This window comes from Musa acuminata, chromosome BXJ1-5 (genome assembly GCF_036884655.1).
Source record: "Musa acuminata AAA Group cultivar baxijiao chromosome BXJ1-5, Cavendish_Baxijiao_AAA, whole genome shotgun sequence".
Taxonomy (NCBI): domain Eukaryota; kingdom Viridiplantae; phylum Streptophyta; class Magnoliopsida; order Zingiberales; family Musaceae; genus Musa; species Musa acuminata.
In genome coordinates, this window is record NC_088331.1 from 4,839,796 (window position 1) to 4,862,413 (window position 22,618).

At 39.0% G+C, this 22,618-nt stretch overlaps 2 protein-coding genes across 2 annotated transcripts; one reads left to right on the forward strand and one right to left on the reverse strand.

The window, feature by feature from the left end:
* Positions 1–71: 71 nt before the first annotated feature.
* On the forward strand, positions 72–5,910 carry LOC135673208 (uncharacterized). Its single transcript, XM_065182007.1, has 4 exons — positions 72–1,450; positions 1,539–1,654; positions 3,819–3,972; positions 5,635–5,910. Exons 2-4 carry the CDS (start codon positions 1,568–1,570, stop codon positions 5,727–5,729), a joined length of 336 nt encoding a protein of 111 aa, XP_065038079.1. The 5' UTR covers positions 72–1,450; positions 1,539–1,567; the 3' UTR covers positions 5,730–5,910.
* A 66-nt stretch (positions 5,911–5,976) lies between these two features.
* LOC135673207 (agamous-like MADS-box protein MADS1) lies at positions 5,977–19,865 on the reverse strand. Its single transcript, XM_065182006.1, has 9 exons — positions 19,641–19,865; positions 19,253–19,480; positions 16,184–16,265; positions 7,029–7,090; positions 6,853–6,952; positions 6,700–6,741; positions 6,570–6,611; positions 6,334–6,502; positions 5,977–6,215 (listed from the first exon to the last, which is right to left on the reverse strand). The coding sequence occupies exons 2-9, from the start codon at positions 19,432–19,434 to the stop codon at positions 6,202–6,204; spliced, it is 693 nt and encodes a 230-aa protein (XP_065038078.1). The 5' UTR covers positions 19,435–19,480; positions 19,641–19,865; the 3' UTR covers positions 5,977–6,201.
* Between the last annotated feature and the right edge of the window lie 2,753 nt (positions 19,866–22,618).

Genomic DNA, 22,618 nt, shown 5'->3' on the forward strand with positions numbered 1-22,618 from the left:
GATAAATACTGATGAACCCTTCCCAGTAATCCACTCCTCTCGCCCAGCTTCCCCTTCCCTTCACTTTACCACTTCATCACCTTCTTCACCTTCCTTAGTGCCCCCACCTATCATTATTCTTTTCATCAACAAAGGTGGGCCAATTTAGCTAGCTTGATTTCTCCTTTTCTGCACCTAGGCATTTAGATATGGGCCACCTAGCTGAGACGGAGCTCATTTGGCCTCTCATGACTTTTGTGCACTCAGGAGTTTCTGATTCCTTCCATTGTCATGAGTAAGAGTATTGTTAATTGTCATAGCAGTCCTTCAGAGATTGAAAGAGATCGAGAGCCATCCTCCCCACGAAGGATCCCATAGTGATATGTCCTTTTTATCTTAGGTAAGTGTTTTCGCTATTACATGATCAGGACTTGTATGTTTGTTTAATGCTTGAGGAGGGGAGGGTATGGCTGTCTTCCTCGGTCGTTTTCTTTGATGGTGATTTGACCTCATGGGGACCGAGAGAAGAAAAAGGTAGCAGCTTCGGTGAATCGAGTAGTATCCCAGTGAAGCCAAGTTACTAGAGAACCCAAATCTTTTCCTTGATCCAACTCTTCGTATGACTCATTCCTTTTGTCCATCAAATCTAACAATGGACCATCAGGAAGACAAAAAAAAAACGATGACAGTGCCACCAGTGCACCTCCCATGATCTCGCTCGCAAGAAGTCCATGGTGTCCCTGTTCATGCAGCTTGTGGTGGAAACTTGAATCACAAGATTGCAAATGACCTGCACACCTGCTGTTGATGAGCACAACCAGCTTGAGAATTTGAGGACCGCTTGCTTCGGCATTGGATACACATTCTCAGTAGAGCGACGGCAAGAAATCGTCGCCCCAGCCGTGATTGATTCACATGGAGTTGACGACAAAGTCCTGTTAAATGCGGAGGTCGCAGGGATAAGGAAAGGAGAGAATGTGCATTAATGCTGTAGGGGCCAGGGAAGGAGTGCAGGTATGGGCGGTCAGCTTTAGTACTTCAACAAGATCCCGTTGTGCGATAATAGATTCCTACCGTAGGAAAACGGCATGTGGATTTGCTCTTCCGTGTACCACTCCGTGTTTCCCTTGGATACGGTGAATCTACAGGGGCGTCTTCCCTGATACTGTGAATGCGATTGCTTGCATGACGCTGACAAATTGGATGTTTGTTTCTTGTCAAAACTCTTGTACGAAGCTCCTATTTCATAGATAGATAGCAATGTAAATTAATCTGCAACTTGTCCTCTGTAGCTTGCATTTACCATCACAATTTAGCAATCAAGGAGAAGTACAAAAAAAATCTCTTTCTGACATTGTCTCTGGAAGCACAGAATTGGAGAATGCATTGGAAGCATCAGAGTACAGAAGCACGAGATGAGCTGAAAAATATCACAAGATATCGTTTTCGTGTGTTTTCTGGACGCGATGAGGTAACGCCGTCATTCCCATTCTCCCCTTTCTTCACATCCGAGAGCACCCAAACTTCGCGTCGTCACCCTTCTGATGGTGGGAGATTAGGTTTCGATCCCTGGTCGGCGGCCGACACCATGATCACGGTGGACACGCCGCGAAGGAGATCGACCTCGGGTACTCTGCTTACTGCTTCACCTGGATCGAGCCACGCCCTCGCTTCGGTGCGCGATTGCATTCTCTCCTCTTCCTTGTCACTAGTGAAAGATTGGATCTTTATTAGTTTCTTTGATTATTCAAGCGCACAAAAGCTTCGGATCGTGGTTTCTGTGTTCACTAATGATTGATTTGGTAGACGCGACATTAATTTCGATATAAATGCACGAATTTTTTTTATTGCAATGTGAGAAAGACGGCTCCTTTTTGAGTTTTAGTTGGTCCACACCGATGTCGATGCACAAAGGAACGATCTGAAAGACTAGGAGAATGAATCTGAAATCGAGATTGTGCGGATTGCAGAAACGTAACATTGCAAATGAGGTCTTCTTCCATGTTTTGTCTCAACCTCTCTGGCTAGGAGCACAAGGTGCTTGTTAAAATGTTGGAACACCGAGGTGGTTTTGATCAGCAACTTTTGAAGGATGATGTTTGGAATGATCATGAAGTTGAACACGGGAGCGCAGGAATTTTATTTATTTATGTCAAAATGATGGAACTCGTACTGAAAAACACCAACCGAGATTAACCTGAGATTATTTTGACTGGAAATTGTAAGAACATGTCAAGGAAACAGTGTCACAGACCTTTTCTCATAAAGGTGTACGAATCTCAGAACAAACAATAAAAAATTGGCTTGTTCTATTTCATCATTATTTAGTGAAAAGAAGTAACAGTGTCTCCTTTTGGTAGGTTGCAATAGCCTATGTCAACTTTTTGAATTGAATTATCCACATCACTTAATAGGTACTGTATATGTATAGTTTGCAATCCCTTTTTCTCTATGTTTTGAGCAAACTATGTGTAGCAGGAGACAAGAATCAGAAGACAGAGGGGCACTGCATGTCCGTAATAAGTCTGAAGGAGCAAGCACAACACGAGAAACTGACCATCTCAATAGTCCTGACTCTGTTAGTTCTGACAAAGAGCCCACTTGGACATGACTATTGTTTGACTTTTTGGTTGGTTGTTAAATCTTTTCAACTCCACTTTAACCATAGCTCAGCTTCTCATGAGCAGAAGCATCACAATTTGGAGTTCCCAATTTGATAGAAAAAGTTTTCATCATTAACATCAAGCATTGTCTTACTGCTATTACTCAGAGAACTGAAACAGAAAACTTCAAATGACGTGAGTTATCATTTATCATCTCCAATACATGGACAGGAAAACCTCTTTCTATTCATCTGTTCCTTAATTCACTATCCCTCTCCAAAATGCAACATTAAGGATCTAATGAGAAATGCTACCTTCATGAAATCTCTCACACTCTCCTTTGTCAACGGAGTAATAGATAATACTGTGGAGAGAGGCTTTGCTGTCATATTTAGCATAATAATTTGACACTCGGCTTTGCTGTCATATTTAGCAATGATCAGAAAGTTAATTGAAGTCATTAGATGAATCAGTTAACTGAGTTTAAAAGTGAAACAGGTGTTTTTAATTGCCATAGTAATAAAAATGTGGGGTACTTCATATTATGGGCAGGAGAATATTGCACATTAAAATTTGTACATGATTAGAATGAATACTTGATGAGATTGCGTATCTTATTGATTAGATGCTTTTAGTTACTATTTTATTTGTTTATGCCTTTCTATTTTATTTGCTGATGCCTCTGATTTCATAATTTTGGATAAAAAAAGACCTGTATACTGAAGATGGTTGTTCCAATGGTGTGAATGTTGACCGAGTGTAGTGCCGACCTATTGAATATTAGGGACATGCTGGTCGAAGGCTTGAAATTTTTGAGGCCCTAGAAAGTTGGCCAAGTTTTCTGTTGTGCAGTCAAATATGAGAAAAGATTTTCTGTAACCTAACTGAAATTTGTTATTGGCATGTTATTGGTTTTTACTCCTTGGAGGTAAAAAAGTGAAGATTTACTTTGATCAAACTCAATGGAAAAGTTGGTGGTTTATGAACTCCAATGGTTGATGGAATTGCCCAGTATGTTGCTCTTTTTCCTGCTCATTCGCCAATGAAGTGGAATTGGTTTTATTTATTCTGCACTTGTATTGTTTTCCTCCCAAAGCAGCACTATTTTTACTCAATGCTTTGAGTACCATGCAAGCAAAACTTTAAGTCCTTCATGGAAACAACCGAAAATATTTTTAAGCAGGTTTAGTATTTTCCAATGGTCATAATGTTCTTTTTCTTTTACCTTCACTGCAGGTATCTTTTATAGTCAGCTTTGGCATGTTGGGAACTGATGGTGCCAGTGTCACATTGGAGTTTGGTTATGTTGAGAGAAAGTTATTAACAGTGATCAAGTTTGTTCCTCTCATTTTTTTGCAACTCACTTTGCAAAAGATAATTTCATTTCCTGGTATGACTTATTCAATTTTATGGTTTCCTGCATTCTTGTCAAACAGGGATGCTTTTCAATCTTTTTCGATTCTGAAATGCTGAATGATTGAGGTATACTAACATGAAAAATATATTTGATTTTTAGTACAATCCTGTTATTTGTTCTCAGCACCTAATTAAGATATTTGTTCTAGTAAGTAGATGCCTTTGTATATGCTTGTTGCTTTGACTTCATTATGCAATTTACGGTTGTAACTATTAGCTTGTAATGGCCAATTAGCCTGTTTGTTTATTGGAAATTTTACCTAGCCCTAATTTTAGCTCAGTGGTAAATGTTTTATTTGTTTCATGCAATCTTGAATTTGATCAAATTTATGTTCTTTCGGTTCCAAAAAATTATTTATTGTGTTTGTTTATTCATTTTGAGCTCCACCAGTATGTGACTCCTGAGTTCAACTGCTGAGTAAGATTACCTGTAGAAATACTTTTGAGTTTCACTGGATGTTAAGATAAAGGGATATTCTTATAATAATACTTTTGAGATATTGCATTTGAAGATGGTCAAATTTGGTTAAATGTGATAGTCTGATTTGGTGAATGAAATCTGTCTGAACAATGTTGTTCCAACATGTCTGTGCACTCTGCACCTGAAATTATAGTGATTTATAAGATCAATCATAGGTTTTTAAGTCCTCATTCTGATATTTCATAACTTGTGAGAATTGCAAAAGGAGATTGTAAGATGGTTTTCAGAAAGGCCATTTTTTAAATAGAGCTTCCTAATGGAGGACATGCAGTCATGCTTCCTTGTGCAACATGATATAATCTCATGGAAAGATTTAGTGCTTATGATTTCATGCTCCTTATATACCAACCACATCTGTTCCGGTTATCTTAACCCTACAGTTCCAACCTTTAATGATCTAATCTGTCATCAATTCATTTATGTAAGAATACAAAACCTACAGGTTTAAAGAAATACAAGCATACCTACAGATATACATTTACAAGTAAATAACTCTGATTACTTATTTTCTTCTATTAGAATATGATAAAATTCTCCTGGATTCTAAGCAACTCATATATGTTTCTGCAATTCATCCCATTTTCCCAACAATTCTGATTTAGAGACCTTGTTATTGCATCAATGTCAAAAGTTCAATATTGGTTTATGCTAAATTGAAGGATGTCTTCTGCTTCTCACCATGAAAATAAGCTGTTAACTCCAGTTTTGCTGTTTGGTCATCCTAACATAAATCTTAGGCACCCACATTTCGACTTGTAATATGCATAAGACTAAGTAAAGATTTGTGGAAGAAATCTTTGCAGGCTACCATGGCAACTTTGTGTCCAAGGCCCAGCAAAAGTAGAGTGTTGTATTAGGATGACATTTACTGGAATGATTAGAACAAGTTGTCAAGTAGAAAAGCAGAGTAGTTTAGACTATGACGTTTAAAAGCATAGCATTCTGTAGTATGGAGTTTCACACTCACATGATCAAGATGTAGTTAACATTCTAGTTAATTTGGTCAACCAAACTAAGTCACACCACCATACCACAGTTTCCTCAGTTCCAAGATGATCCCAAGCATCCTTCATGATAAGAATCCTTACCCTCCTTTGTTTAGTGTATAAAGCAGCATGCCTTGTAGCTCAACAAGTTTCCTTCGTGGTTCTGCAGTTGAATGGAGACCTGGTCACCCCTCTTCACCCCCTGCAAGTGGATTCAGCCCCATGAGGTGGCTCCTCACCACGGCGGCGTACAGCTCCTCATAGGGCAATCGACCTGAGAACGGAGGCAAGAAGTCTTGGGGAAGAGAGGCAGGTGATGACCACCATCCATGATAGGTAGATAATTCATGTAGATAGTTTCTCGATGCAAAGTGTAGATAGTAATATTTGTTGATAATTAATTGACTTCTAATAGGAATTTTGAGAACTTTCATCTTTTCCTCCACTTCTTATTCGCTCGAATTCAAGCATGGTCTAGAAATCAGGAACTCTCATTTTGCACACCACCATATCAAAGTATAAATAAAACAGTCTTATATGTAGGACAACATAAGTGACAATAACTGGAGTTAATTGTCCAACAGAGTGGAAAACGCATATGTTCAGTATTCTAGCCATATTTTTAGAGAAAAGGCTCAAATTATCATCATATTTTCTCATATATTTCTCAGCTGATCTTGTACTAGATTTCTCTCCATCACCAAAGCTCTGCATCTGCAGAAGTATCTTCATAGATTCATTGTATCTCATCTACATGAATGACAAAATGGATATATAGATTATGCCTCAAATACTGACATGAACTCATTTTATGTGATCCCAAAAGTATCAAGGAAGGTAGAAATGTGTAAAGGTGGTCATACCCTACCTAGCTGGAGGGCTGTCCTCTGCTGGTGAGTGTAATGTTGATTAGGCTGCATTATATTCACTTGCAGAAAGTTCCTTGAATCATAAGAGGGCATAACCTCGTATTCAGTTGTTGTCGCCGTTGAAGGCAGCATGTCCATCTGTTGTTGCACTCTTTCATTTTCAGCTACCTGTTCCACATAGGCACCTCTTCAGCCTGTTGAAATCACAATGTAAGAGAGAGACTAGAAAGAGGACCTTGTTCCTCAGATACATATTGTCATTCTGCAGCTCCATCTCCTAAGAACAAGAAAGTGTGTATGGGTAGGTTATCAGAAGTGACCAGACAAGAAATACCATCAGTGGAGTAAGAACTGATGCTCATTACCCTTTTCTGCATGTACTCAGTCTCAGCAAACAACAACTCATTCTGAAAAAATCAAATGTGAGGAATAAGCATCTTCTTAAATAATCCATGCAGATAGTAAAAGTACATGATCCTGATAGCAAATAAGTTGGCACAAAGCTTAAAGAGGTTTGCCTTTTTAGTTCTTATTTTGTTTATGCCCTTCTCCAATCGAGTCTCAAGCTGCTTCAGGTCCCTTAAGCTCATGGAGTTCAAAGATTCACCCATCAAGTTCCTAATAAGCAAGTATATTCCTCTTTACATGCACCAACTGGTAAAGAAATATTATAGGCTTTTGTTAGCAGTACTACCTGTTTGTGCTCTGTAAGTTATTGATTTGCTGATGTAGTTTTGATGCCTCTTGCTGGTAGTACTGAATATAGAGGATACAGCAGAGATATGAGATCGTTAGCACCAGCATATTAGTAGGTATGTCCAATATAGTACAATAATCACATCACTGAGAGCAATAAGAAACATTTCCAATATATTTTGGGTCAGTTCATCTCGTTACAATGGAACCATACATCTTATTGTTCTATTTTTTTATTAGCAAGAAGAGGTTGATGATCAGAGCGTTTGGTCAGGCAAAAAAGGGTGAAGATTAGGAGACGATAAAAGCCTTTGCATGACTGACAATAAGCTACAGAATGCTTACCAAAAAGATGATTAATCACAGAAGGCAATTTAATCAAGAGGACATGACCTAGACCTCCTAATTGTGCATTCTCTCATTGTCATGAAACTATCACACATCTCTTCCTACACGCAGTCTTGCGAAGGCAGTGTAGGTTTGGATGAGAAGCTACTTCAATGTGAGAGGAAGGACAAGATCTGTTTCTTCTTGATGGAGCTGTAGAAAAGTCAAAACAACTAAGAAAGGATTCTTTCCAGTGAAATTTGTCCCCTCCAACTACACAAATCTTTTATTTCTGCATGTTACCTTTCATTTTTTTTCACATGTACCAGAGCCAACTATGATTCATGTTTCTTCTCTGCCTCACAATTTTAAGAAATATGCACTCTGACAACCTCTTCTAAGGCATATTGCTAATTGCTAATGACATCTCCACTAGATCACCTTATTTGTTACTGATTTCTCCTTGATCACTGTGGCTGAAGGATATGAATATTTTTAATCAGAACTGCTATGTGTTCCTGTAGCTGATAAATATTTTAAGCAACAACAAAACTGTAATGCCCAACTTATCTATTGCTAATGATACTTCTAATATATTTACCATGACTATATTTGTTCTTAAAGAAACTTTTGATACTTTAACAAATTTCTTCCTAAAGAAAATTATGAACTTTCATGCTGAAAACCTTTTTTTTTTTTAAATTACTATGATGAACACTTGAATATTATGAATCATAAAGCTAGCTAGAGTGGGATTTATTCTTAAGGTGTGGTACTTAGCCAAGAAAAGGTATTGCAAGAAACATAAAGCTCCATGTAGGCAGCATTGAGTGCAAAAAGAACAAAAGCTTTCTGTTGTACCATGTAAAAGAATCCAAAAGTGTGATTCTTGGAGTATGATCATATTCCAAAATAAGAAAGAGGATACAGTAAGATGATGCCATCACTATATTTCAATTGAAAAGGATTGAGGTGGTATGTAAGAGAGATACGTTACCGAAAATGATGCTGTATTGATAATAGACTTAGATCTTTGTTCTGAAACATTAATCAACATATAAAGGATATTCATATGCATATAGATCTCATCACTAAGAAAAAATTGAATTTATCTGTTTACCTTCATTTAACATCTGCCCATTATTTGAGTTTGTTTTAAAGGAAGCAATCAACAAAGAACTCAACGAATTTTTTGATAAAACTAATTCCAGATCTCAAGCTTCATATAATGTTTAATGAGTTTAATGTTGAGATTCCTCAAAACATTCCATGATCCATTATGAAAATTACCAAATTATGCCCAGAAGTAGGCAGCTGAAAAGTCTTCAAGTCTCTTTAACAAAGGGGAACAACAGCCTTTATATTTAACCAAAAAAATCAGGGTTTGAGGTGCACAAAGTTGTCCATTGGAGCATTAGGCATAAGGTGAAGAGACCATTGGAGGCTATGGTCTCTTCACCTTATTTTTTTTCAAAAGAAAAAAAAAAAGGTGAAGGAACCATAGCCTCCCATGGGCTTAGTCTATGAAAGATGATCTTAAGAGTGAGAGAGAGATTTATCCATCATTAAATCATAAGTAAACAATCAAAACAGTGACTTTTCATTTATTACTTCAAATAGTGAAGAAATTTACATGAGACAAATATCTAGGTTTTAATTGTGTATAGCTAAGATAATTGTCATTAAACATATTATGTTGTTACTTGCATTAAATATTTTAGACATAGCCATATAGCTCACTCGCTAGATGTACTATGGGTGTGCCTTGATTAGTATAGGCGAAGCTTTAAGTTAAGCTTAAGATTTGAGCCTTTTGGGAGCCATCTTACAAGCTTAATGATCTCATCAGCTTAGTTACCAGGTACTTTGTGAAGAGTGTATTATTATTAGCTTTAAATGTGATCCATGGCTCCATACAACTTGTATGGAATAGACCTTGCCAAAATAACACTAGTAGTAGATAACTCATATTCACCTTGTAGACCTCTTGGGAATTTTAGAGTATGATAATTGGGTTCTCGCTAAATTATAAAGTTCCTCATGGGTGATGTAGAATGTTTAAAAGCCCTAAATTACCTCCTTGAGGGTAATATAGGATTCTAAAAGCATGATAAAAAATTGTATAAAGCTGTTGTACCAATAGAGCTTAAAATTGCTCAGTTGCAATTGAAATGTGTTCAAGAGTCATAATCATTATGGGTTTATCAGTAGAACAGTTTATTGTTTCTTTGATTTACTTAATATTTTATTGTTAACTTATTCAGATACTTATAGAGATACTCACCACAAACCCAATGTTTTCAATAATCCCTTTCTTAATTAATCTTTTTGAGTCATAAGATTCATTTGATGAACCTTATTTGGTTGAAGTAGATTTATTTACTAATTTGTTAGATAAAATATTAAGAAATCGAGCAAATCGACTATGTTAATATCATCAAGAGAATGGGAGATAAGAGGACCAAAGGAATTGGCTATACTGACATGATAAATAAGAACTTCCAGAAGAGGTTAATGTTGCTAGTACCATAATGTTAGACTTCTTCAACACTTGTGTGATATGTTCATTGTCATGAATGGAAGGGGTTTGTTAAACTTTGCCACAGTTTTCACTAGTCTCTTTGGATTTCCTTCGAAGGCTGTCAAAAGTCTATATGAACAAGGGTTGCTTTTCATATTCAAGAGGATCAAATTATGCAACCACAAAATAGCCACAGCATGTATGCTTGGAATGGTAAATGCAATAAATATAAGCAAACACATGCCAAGTTTCTGTGGGCTAATAATGGAAAATATGATGTCTATTCTTGCCTGCTATCAGACATCAGAATAATTTTCTGGATGTGGTGCAGCGTCGAACATAAAATGACAAGGAACATAGCATGACCAACCTCAAAGATAGTTTCCTGAATGAGTTAGCATACCACAAGTTGTGAATAGAGTTGGAGCAGATGTTACATGGACTGAGGCCTCTGTCAAGAATCAGTGTGCTTAGAAATATGGGACACAAGGTCCTTCAGGAATTGGGGCATACACAAGGGTATTCCTTATCATATAGACATGAATGTAAACCTATTTTCTCACAATGAATGTGATCGATTTGCATCTGAATATGTGGACATTCCTAATGATAACATAAACAATTTCTAATAATTGCGTGAGACCATGGAGCTTGCGCAAAACTTTATGTGGCAGCAAAATGGGATGTTGAGTTCTTGAGATCATAGTTGCCTAAAATTGCTAGTTGGCAATGCAGTGAAAAAAATCCTCTCAAAAAAAGGAATTCTTTATGATAAAGCACATAATAGAAAGCCTTGGAAGCACCAAGGATGCATGACATATTGCAGACAAATTAGGGTATGCAGGGAAAAGAAAAACGCAGAGCAGCGTGCAGTGTACGTGCACGGGAACAGCGACGGCGTGCAGAGACAAAAGAGGAGAGAGAAATAGAGAGAGAAGGTAAGGTTTCTGAGTTTTTCTGCTTGACGATCGGTGGCCAAACGTTGTCAGTTTCGGCCCAAATTTTATGTGGAGAATCCTTACAGCAAACTCTACAATCCTAACGGTGTTGATCTGCAGTTTACCCTCTCTAAGGTACTTTCCTGCGATATCCACTCTGTGAGACCTAGAATTCTCTTTGGAGGAGATCCACCTATGTGACGAAGATATGATATTCTTGAGCCAAGATCTATGTTCTTGATGTTATTCTGATCCTCTAGTTATTCTAGAGAAGACCTACTGTAAACCTGTTATCATCATTATCGATAGTGGAAGTTTGAGGTGGACTACGGTCCCGTGGTTTTTCCCATATTGGGTTTTCCACGTTAAAAAGATTTGGTCTCACTGTGTGATTGATTTATTGCTCTATTGTTTATGCTGTGCTGATTGATATTAGCATTTGAATATCAAGTTGGTATTTTGATGAGGAACCTATTTTGATACACAAAGAGGGAAAGAATTATTCCGCATTAACAGGTTTCTTCCCAACAAGTGGTATCAGAGCATCAGGTTGTTTGGTGCTAGTTTTCTTGTGTGATTGAAATGGAGCAGTCAGATGGTATGATTAAATTGAACTCATCAAATTATTCCACTTGGAGGCGTCTGATGGAAGATTTGCTCTATTGCAAAGATTTGTATAAGCCTATCAAGGTTAAAGATAAACCTTCTATTATGGACGATGAAGAATGGGAAGTTCAACATAGAAAAGCTATTGCCTATATTAGAAGATGGATGGATATAAACTTGCATGAGCATATTTCAGATGAAACCAGAGCTGATGTTGTTTGGCAAAGGTTAGAAAATCTTTTTGCAAAAAAGACAGTGGGAAATAGAATTTCTCTCCTCAGAAGGCTTGTAAATTTGAAGTATAAAGATGGTGGTAACATTATTGAGCACATAAGCCTATTTCAGAGTCTTGCAAACAAGTTGGTTGCTATGAAAATGAATATAGATGATGAGATGCAGGGATTATTACTTCTCAGCTCTTTACCAGAAAGTTGGGAAACGTATGTGGTGACTATTTGTAACTCCACGCCAGAGGGGACTCTAACCATAGATATGGTTAAAGACAGTTTGCTAAATGAAGATGCAAGAAGGAAAGAACATGGTGAATTTTCTTCTGGTGCATTTGTTACTGAAAAACAAGAAAGACGTGGAAGAAGTCATAGCAGAAATCCATATGGTTATAGAGGAAGATCCAAGTCTAGAAGAGATATCAAATGTTTTCACTGTAACAGACTAGGTCACATGAAGAAAGAGTGTAGGTTTTGGAAGCGAGAACAAAATGAAATGAAGAAAAATGAAAAAGAGACCAATACAGTTGCTGCTAAAGGTAATATCACTATTGTCTGTGATGAAGGTTGTGTTAGCCTTGTAGCTCAGGACAGTAATTGGGTAATTGACTCTAGTGCTTCATTTCATGTTACTTCTCATGGTGATTTCTTTAGATCTTACACTGCTGGTGATTTTGGTAATGTCAGAATGGGAAACAATGGTACATCTAAGATTGTGGGTATTGGAGATATTTGCTTGGAGACCAGTATTGGGAGCAAATTGATACTCAAAGATGTAAGGCATGTTCCAGATATTCGTCTTAACTTGATATCTACAGGTAGACTTGATGATGAGGGCTTTGCACATTATTTTGGTGAAAGTAAATGGAAACTCACTAAAGGTTCTCTAATTGTGGCAAAAGGAAAGAAGATTAACTCTTTTTATGTCATGGAAGGTAAGCTACACAAAGGAGAGATTAATGCAATTCGAAAAGGTGAAAGTATAGATCTTTGGCATAAGAGGCTTGGACATATCAGCGAGAAGGGACTTCAAACTCTTGCTAGAAAGCAGTTCTTACCAGAGTTGCAAGGTACATCTCTTAAATCTTGTGATCATTGCTTAGTTGGAAAAACACATAGAGTTGCATTTCAGACATATCCATCATTTAGAAGATCTGATGTTATTGATTTAGTTCATACTGATGTTTGTACTATGCAAACTAGAACTCTTGGAGGTGCTCTTTATTTTGTTACTTTTATTGATGACCATTCTAGAAAAGTGTGGGCTTTTGCTTTGAAATCTAAAGACCAGGTACTCGATGCTTTCAAGGAGTTTCATGTCAATGTTGAAAGAGAAACTGGCAAAAAGCTAAAGTGTGTTTGATCAGATAATGGTGGCGAGTACAGGGGTCCTTTTGAGAATTATTGCAGGTTCCATGGTATCAGGCTTGAGAAAACAGTTCCTAAAACTCCTCAGTAGAACGGTGTGGCAGAAAGGATGAACAGAACCATTGAAGAAAGGATTAGGTGTATGCTTTCCCACGCCAAGTTACCAAAGTCATTTTGGGGGGAGGCTATGAGAACTACAGTTGACCTGATAAATCTTTCTCCATCAGTTCCTCTGCAAGGTGATGTTCCAGAGAGAGTATGGAGAGGAAAAGATATATCTTATAATCATTTGAGAGTCTTTGGGTGTAAAGCATTTGTTCATATTCCCAAAGATGAGAGGTCCAAGCTTGATAATAAGGCAAAAGCATGTATCTTCTTGGGATATGGTCATGAAGAGTTTGGGTACAGATTATGGGATCCAGTGAACAAGAAGATTATTAGAAGCAGAGATGTTGTGTTTCTTGAAGACCAATTGTTTGATGATAGTGATAATGTTGAGAAGCCAGAAACCTCTGTTTATATTCCTTGGAGTTTGGGTCCAGTTCCTTCACCTGTAGTTCATGATGATCATGGGGGAGATGAACAAGAAGATTGTGGTGAGAATACTAGTGATGATATACCTACAGTTGATGATGCTGAACCAACTGAACAGGCACCTCCACCACCAGTTGAGATTCCATTGAGAAGATCCACTAGAGAGCGACAACCCTCTACCAGATATCCTCCACATGAGTATGTTATGCTTATTGACGGGGGAGAGCCAGAAACTTACCAAGAAGCTATTCTACATGAGAATAAGAGTGAGTGGGTTAAAGCCATGCAAGAAGAGATGAGATCCTTACTTGAGAACCACACCTATGACTTGGTAAAGCTGCCGAAAGAGAAGAAAGCTCTCAAGAATAAGTGGGTTTATAAATTGAAGACTGAAAACAATAGCTCACAACAAAGATACAAGGCACGACTAGTTGTGAAAGGATTCAGTCAGAAGAAAGGTATTGACTTTGAAGAAATATTTTCTCCGGTTGTGAAAATGTCCTCTATCCGAGTTGTTCTTGGTTTGGCTGCCCGCTTGAATTTAGAAGTTGAGCAACTTGATGTAAAAACAGCATTTCTTCATGGTGTCTTAGAAGAAAAAATTTACATGGAGCAACCAGAAGGTTTCAAAGTCAAGGGAAAAGAAAATCTGGTATGTAAGCTTAGGAAAAGCTTATATGAACTCAAACAGGCACCTAGACAATGGTACAAGAAGTTTGATTCCTTTATGATGAGCCAAGGGTATGATAGAACCACATCTGATCATTGTGTGTTTATGAAGAATTTTCAGATGATGATTTTATTATTTTACTGCTATATGTTGATGATATGTTGATTGTTGGCCATGATGTTGGAAAAATTGAAAAGCTTAAAAGAGAGCTAAGTAAGTCTTTTGCCATGAAAGACTTAGGATCGGTGAGACAAATACTTGGCATGAAGATTCTTCGTGATAGGAAGAAAAAGAAGATTTGGCTATCTCAGGAGACTTACATTGAAAAGGTTCTTGAAAGATTCAACATGAGTAAAGCCAAAGCGGTTTGTTCCCCACTTGCAGGTCATTTCAAGCTGAGTTCGAAACAATGTCCTACAAGTGAGAAAGAAAAAGAAGAAATATCCAGAGTGCCTTACTCATCTGCAGTAGGCAGTTTGATGTATGCTATGGTTTGTACTAGGCCAGATATAGCTCATGCAGTTGGAGTTATTAGCCGATTTCTCTCTAATCCTGGAAAGGAACATTGGGCAGCAGTGAAATGGATATTAAGATATCTAAGAGGTACTTCCAGGTTGTGTTTATGTTTTGGCAGTGATGAACCTGTGTTAGAAGGGTACACAGATGCAGACATGGCAGGTGATACTGATTCCAGGAAGTCCACTTCGGGATTCTTGATGACATTTGCAGGAGGAGCAGTCTCTTGGCAGTCTAAGTTACAGAAGTGTGTTGCTCTATCAACCACAGAAGCAGAATACATAGCAGTTACTGAAGCCTGTAAGGAAACTTTATGGATGAAAAAGTTTCTACAGGAATTGGGCTTGAAACAGGAAGTATATACTGTTTACTGTGACAGTCAGAGCGCCATTCACCTCTCCAAGAATTCAACATACCATTCTAGATCCAAGCATATTGATGTGAGATATCACTGGATTCGTGATGTGCTTGAGATGAAAGAATTACAGTTGGAAAAGGTACATACCAATGAGAATGGTTCAGATATGTTGACAAAGTCTTTGCCTAAGGAGAAGCTTGAAGCATGTAGGCGAAGAGCGGGCTTGGTACAGCCCACCATATGAGCTGGAGGGGGAGAATTGTTGGGTCCAGCCCATATGTGGGCTTGGACAAATTGGGCCTATTGAGTCCAAATCACTAATTAAGGTGAAGTAAGGCAAATTAGGATATGCAGGGAAAAGAAAAACGCAGAGCAGCGTGCAGCGTGCAGTGTACGTGCACAGTGAACAGCGACGGCGTGCAGAGAAAAAAGAGGAGAGAGAAATAGAGAGAGAAAGTAAGGTTTCTGAGTTTTTTTGCTTGACGATCGGTGGCCAAACGTTGTCAGTTTCGGCCCAAATTTTATGTGGAGAATCCTTGCAGCAAACTCTACAATCCTAACGGTGTTGATCTGCAGTTTACCCTCTCTAAGGTACTTTCCTGCGATATCCACTCTATGAGACCTAGAATTCTTTTTGGAGGAGATCCACCTATGTGATGAAGATATGGTATTCTTGAGCCAAGATCTATGTTCTTGATGTTATTCTGATCCTCTAGTTATTTTAGAGAAGACCTACTGTAAACCTGTTATCATCATTATTGATAGTGGAAGTTTGAGGTGGACTATGGTCCCGTGGTTTTTCCCACATTGGGTTTTCCACGTTAAAAAGATTCGGTCTCACTGTGTGATTGATTTATTGCTCTATTGTTTATGCTGTGCTGATTGATATTAGCATTTGAATATCAAGTTGATATTTTGTTGAGGAACCTATTTTGATACACAAAGAGGGAAAGAATTATTCCGCATTAACAGGTTTCTTCTCAACAATTTCTTATAATTGCTTCACATATCACTTGCTAGTAGTCGCTTCCATGTTTGAATCCAGAGTTATGTTGACACACTACTCCAAGATTATGTAGGAATAATACCTGAGCATTGCCTTCTGAAGCAAATCCAGTGTTGGTAGTATCACTACATGCTTTCTTGTACCTCTCGATACTTTCCTTCACACTGCATTCACAATTTTGCTGTTAACAGTTATGACATACACTGAGATGACAATTAGCATAGCAGGTGAACCCAATATTCCAGAAAAATACTTGTTGAGCAACCTCATGTGTAAACTTCTATCAATAATACTTATTAATGATTTCAGAGTTCACCATGCATCAACAGTGTCAGCAATGGTGAATGCACTTTTAACTTGTCTTTCAGAATTTCTGATATAATCCATCAAACTTGGTAATTGCAAGTTGATTCAAATCTTGAGAAGTTACAAGTGTTGAGAAGTTGATTCACTATAGCTGCAAAATACATGTATTTCTGACTCATGATGATTGTTGCCTACTTATGAAGATAAACCTTAAAGTAGACAAACCTAAAACAACAATTACGAATGCTCGCCGTTTCCTTTTTAAAAAAGAAAAAAACATGCTAATTCACATAAATATTTTCGATGCTTCTTTATCATGCAAGAACTGGTACCAAGAAAAACTTGGATTATATTACGACAAAACACAGATAAAATCCGACAAAGACAAATATCTTCAAAATGGCTTACGGCAATTTATGTGGCCTTAACATTACTTTTCTTTGCTTAGAATTTGTGAGTGTGTGTCACTTTAAACATTGTGAACTTGAGGCCTACTTATGCATGGTTTCATAGCAAAATATTTGGTTTTGTCACCTGAATATGACACATGCAACATATCCTGGAGTAAGTTTAAACAAAATGAGTCAAAAATAAATAAAAAATTGAACCATTTGGAAGATTTTTCTTGATGATATAAACATAGTAGCTAGAAAATATAGGAAAAATGATTATCAGGTAAAATAAACTAAAGTTTCTTCTCCTTATCAGGTAAATCTTTCATTCTTTAAATTATCAGAAACTCTTAAAACATTTGTATAGCCACTTTCTCAATTAGCTCTCTGCATGTAGAATCTTAAACAAAGTTGCTTATAGTTTTTGTAACCAATGCAGGTTGTTGATATTTATCTAAGATCACAACCGGTGAAAGGAAAATGGGTTTGAGAGTGTCTGGGTTTTCAGAAAGGAAAGTGAAATCTGATTCATCAATGAGGCACAAGATGAGAGGAAAATCCTGCAACTGGATTAGCAATTTCAGTAGAAAGATGTTCTAAGAATGGCATTTGAAGTTGGCAAAAAGGTTCTCCAATGAGAATGTTCTTTATTTGCACAACATTATGCTTCTTGTCTTATCACCTTTTAGTATCATTATTGAGGATTATATGACATGATAAAAGTTACATGGGTTAAATGTTGAGTTCTATGAACAAAATCACATTCTGGCACAAAGTTCTTTGATGAACGAGCACTCTGTTTCCACAATGTGTTGCCTCATTCTCATCTATTCATGAATGAGCTAATGCTTGTTCTGATCTTTATGCATATAGAAGCCAAAAAGACACATCTTAACATCGTATGTGCAAAAAGAGCAGTCAGAATATATATTACCTACCGTTCAGCAGTAACCCTCTTCAGAAGCATTGATATCAATCTCCAAAACATCTTTTCCCAAGTTCTAACTCACACTCCACCATTAAACGCGGAGGTAACAAAGCAACCAAATAGAACCATGGCAACCAGACAGACAACCACATAAAATACTCCACTGCAGCAGTGTGCCCGCTGGAGAAGGCAGGCAAACCATGGAGAAGATGTCAGCCCAAATGCTGCTGCTCCTATTCCCGAAGTCCCATCTTTTACTCCTTACACCGGCATCGTCTCCAACCTTAGTTTCCTCGAGGATCCCATTGGTCCGTCCCGCCACGTCGGCACGCGATCCCACGATATGATTGGCCACTTGCCTCCCCACATCTGGGTGGGCCCACGTGGTCTGCCTTTCTACCCTCGGTGCAATTTACCTTGTTCGCCTCTTTTACCCACGCCTCGGTCTTCCAAGTCTCTCCCTCCCTGTGGGCTTCTTGTGAGCTCTGAGACCTCTTCTTTCCTTCCCTTGCTTTTTATGCTCCCCATGCAAAGCCAGCGCACAGTACATTCACCCCATTGGCTCGTCAGTCTTCTGCAACCTCCCCCGTACTCGCCTTCCCCTCTCTCTCGGCCGCTAAAGTTGTCTTCACGCTGTTCTCTCGTTTGCTGTTCCTTGGAATATAATCTAAATCTATTACGAGAGGGTAGAACAGGAAAGGCAATGTTGCAAGAACCCTAACTCAGTCGAGAGGAACCGGATGTAAAGAAGAGCTGTGACGTGTGGGAAGGCCTGTGGTCCTTTTGGTTGAGGAAGGGGCTAATGAGAGCGTGACAGCTCTTGCAGCAGGCTTTCTTGCACTGACAAGTGACGTGAGGAGAGAGATGAGGTGTGGAGGAAGGAGGTAGAGGAGGAGGAGGAGGAGCAGGAGCAGCAGGTGGAATAAAATAAGGAGAGAGAGAGAGAGAGAGAGAGAGAGAGAGAGAGAGAGAGAGAGGAAATGGCAAAGCTTAGATCTAAAAGGGGGTGGTTGGAGGTGGTCATATACCCCAACGAACACAACACCAATCCAATGCCAAGGCCTCGCCCTTTACTATTCCTACTGCATCTCCTAACTGCTGTGGCTTCCTCAGATCCATGCTTCCACCCAACAAAGCAATGAAAGGGAAGCCACATAGCAGAAAGCTCATACACATACAATAGCATCACCCTTAGAGGAAGGAAGAAGCATAAATAGAGAAAGAAGAGGCCCACTGGCCGAGCAAACATAAGCTCAGCTGTCCTAAATCTATCTAAACATCTAACCTGCCCATAACACGGGCTTCCAACTGTTAGATCTACTGCTAACAAATTCAGATCTCGCCTTCACAGACAAGAACCAAAAAAGAAATGGAGATCTAGCTTAGGAGGCTCAGAACTCCTCCCTCCTCCTTTCATGGACCTCCATAGGGAGAAGGCAATATCTAAGACCTGCATGGAAATGTCTGTGCTATGATGTATTGATGAGACCGGCAAGACATAAGAAAACCAAAGAGTTGGTATCACCTGCTGGTTGCGTACTCGTAGAGGCGGCCGCGGCTGGAGAAGACGACGAGCGCGACCTCTGCGTCGCACAGGACGGACAACTCGTAGGCCTTCTTGAGGAGCCCGTTGCGGCGCTTGCAGAACGTCACCTGCCGGTTGGTGGTGTTCTCTATCCGCTTGATCTCGATCTTTCCTCGACCCATCTTCGCCGGCGGCTCCAGTGAGTGTATCGCTTCTTTCCTAGCTTGTCTGAGTGGAAGAATTGGGAGCAGATCAGCCGTTTGTTTGTTATGTTACGGACAATGATAACAAATATCTATGCCTTATAGCTGCGCTCTGAGGAGGAAAGGAGTGAGATGAAGCAGAGAGTTTGAGGAGAAAGGGAGCAGAAATTGACTGTCCCTCTTACCTCAGTATTTAGAGAGATGCATATAAGGAAATATATGGACTACACAACCCAACCCTTCCTTTCTTCCACTTCTGCTTCCTCCTCCTTCCTTCTCTATGACTTCTTTATCTCAATCTATGATCCTATACAGTGGCATCCATTGCCCTCAGTTCCAACTTTCATGGGTAGTATGATGGGTGGAGGCCAGATAGAGAAAGAGGAAAGAGACTTTGGAGAAAAGCGTCTACTTATGGAGTGTGAATAAGACTTTGGCCTTGAGTTGCACTCAAAATATATGCTGTATAACATAGAGAAGAGTGAGAGGGGCTCCATTGTCCTTTTAGTTCTTACATTTGGTTTCTTCTTCTTCTTCTCTCTCTCTCTCTCTCTCTCTCTTTCCCTATCATTCAAGATATGGGGTATTTCATCTTTGGTGGTGAGGAATTAATTAGGAACATTGACATCTAACTTCAAGCACTGGCCTGCCTCCTCCCATCTTCCACCTTTACCTTGGACTCCTTGGGTGTTCTGATACAGGAGAAGGCAACTAGGAAGGTGAGAAATTAATCGAGCACTGGACTGCATGCCTCCTCCCTTCTTCCATCTTGTCTTTGTCTCATCTTTTGTGATTTCTGATACCAGAGATGGCAACCAGGATGTGAGTGCTGCCTTCCATCTCTCCACCAAAAATCTTGCTTTACTTGTTGTGATATTTAGATGGTGAACATTTGGTAGCCTAGTGTTCCACTGGCACCAAGTCATTGACACTGTCACATCAAAAATAGTGCTGCTTGATACCCTTTCCTTCTTGCTGATCCTTTCTTGGATCATTCTAATTGGAGTCCATTTTAATGACCTCCAATCCTTCATAGCTACTACATCATACATATTTTAAGAAGCTCTCAGTGGAGTTTGTACTTTTTGGAGCATTTTGATTCTGCGCCATCTTCATGAATTGAAAGGCCCCCATCCATATAACTTTTATATCTTCTCATCTGCTTCCATAACTTCAGAATTCCATTTCATGGCTAAGAGTTTTCAGCATTGCTACCAGGGAAAGACTTCTGTTGACAAAGATCTGCAACATCCTCCAAACAAGTCAAAAAAGGAAAAAGTGCCTGAGTACATCATCAAGAAGGAAATTTCTCATAAGACTTCAAATATGATGATCCTATAGTACCCAGTTTGTGATTTGATCGTCTCTTTTCCTTCATGATTTGAGTTATTGGACTAGAGATAATACTGAGAACAGGCATATCAACCATGTGAATTTTCTTATTGGCAGGAAACCAATCTTGAGAAGCGTCATATATGGCTGAACAAGATCATAGTCCTAAAAATGCTCTTCTACCATCAACAAGGACAGCAGTGGAAGAAGAAAGTTGCATTGAAGATGAATGTAGGGTTTTCTTGAAAGAAAAACCAGCAAATGGTGCCACTGGTTCTTAAAATTTAGGGCAAACCTTAAATTTGATCCTTGTGTTTCCAATTAAAACTTACCATCAACTAATCATTAGAGAATCTTGTTATACACAATTGAGAACTTTGTGGTAATTAAGGTTGGAATTTGAGGTCCAAATAGTTACTAAGGATCAAGTGGAGAACACAACTATAAAGAAAGCCCTTACACTCCTTCAATTCTCATTGTTCCAAGTCAGGCCATTTCTAATAAAGCTCACGCCTGAATCACATCCTATCTTCTTCATCCTACCACCATCTTTCAAAGACAAAATAGCTGCATGTTCCAGACCTAGTTTGGATCAAAATTAACCAAATCGGCGATGAATTATAATTATCAACCAAATCAGTGGTGAAACCTTCCAGCAGAAGAGAAGGTTTGTCCCAATTATAAGGGCTGCAAGGCTTCTCGGCTAGAACTTCGGACAGCACCAGATGACACGATGGGGACAAGTATTGCACTAAATTGTAAGGTAGGTGAAGATTTTGATCTTTTAGGTTTAGATCATTCTATGAGTGGTTTGATGAATCTCACAGGACTACCCCATAGATATTATCTCAACTGGCTGAGACAAACTTATGCTTGTGTAGATTGTTTTTTCTTTTCTTGGATTTGGGTCTCTCATAGTGTTTAGTTAGCTCAAAGAGAGAGAGAGAGAGAGAGAGAGAGAGAGAGACTTTGAGGGGACATTAGCCCACCAAGAAGTTGGACTAGTGTCTAATGAGTATCTTCAAGAACTGGGAGCCAATTGATGAGGCTGTGAATCTCCTGATCAAGAACTGAAAATAACTTGAACTGATGTGCAAATTAAATACACAGTCACTGGCTACAAGTCATGAGGCAAACTAGAGAAGACTTGAAAGGTTCCAGGAAGATGCATGGCTCATGCAAGCAGCACATGCTCTCCTGCAACTAATCCGCCGAGCTTGTTTGCCAAACAAGAAAGATCTGCTGCCCCTTTTGCGATTCTCGAATTGTTTCTTGGCCATGATAGCCATGGCCTCACAAGTGCATGTCAAAAATGCTGAGGGAGAAGACTCCCACCTGCAACCCCACACCGAAAGAGAAAGGAAACGAACCAACACTGCAAACACATGCACGGCACCCCCACAAGTCCCTTCACGCCTTGTCTTGCCTTCTCGTCGGGGCCTTCTCCTCCCTGGTGCGCCGTCGCAATCTTAGCCGCGCCTAACGAGCGAGGCAAGAAGCCGACGAGAGCACATGAGACATAGCTGTCGTAGCAGTACCAGCCTTGAACAAGGGGGTTGCACCGGCAACGACTTCCATTTTGCTGTGTTTCACTGTGCTTGTTGCTTTCTTTGTCGAGCTCGTCGATGTGGAGCAGAACTTTGATTTCGCTGATGACACAGTAAGTAAGAAACGCTATTATTGTGGAATGCCTCGTGGTTAAAGACTTGGTAACTATAAATTCTAGTGAAATCTATCGGTTGAGCCTTCTAATAACATATATTTTTCTCAACTATATAAGGAAATCTTTCTATTCTGTTGAGGAAAATTCTCACTCATATAGATAGGAGAG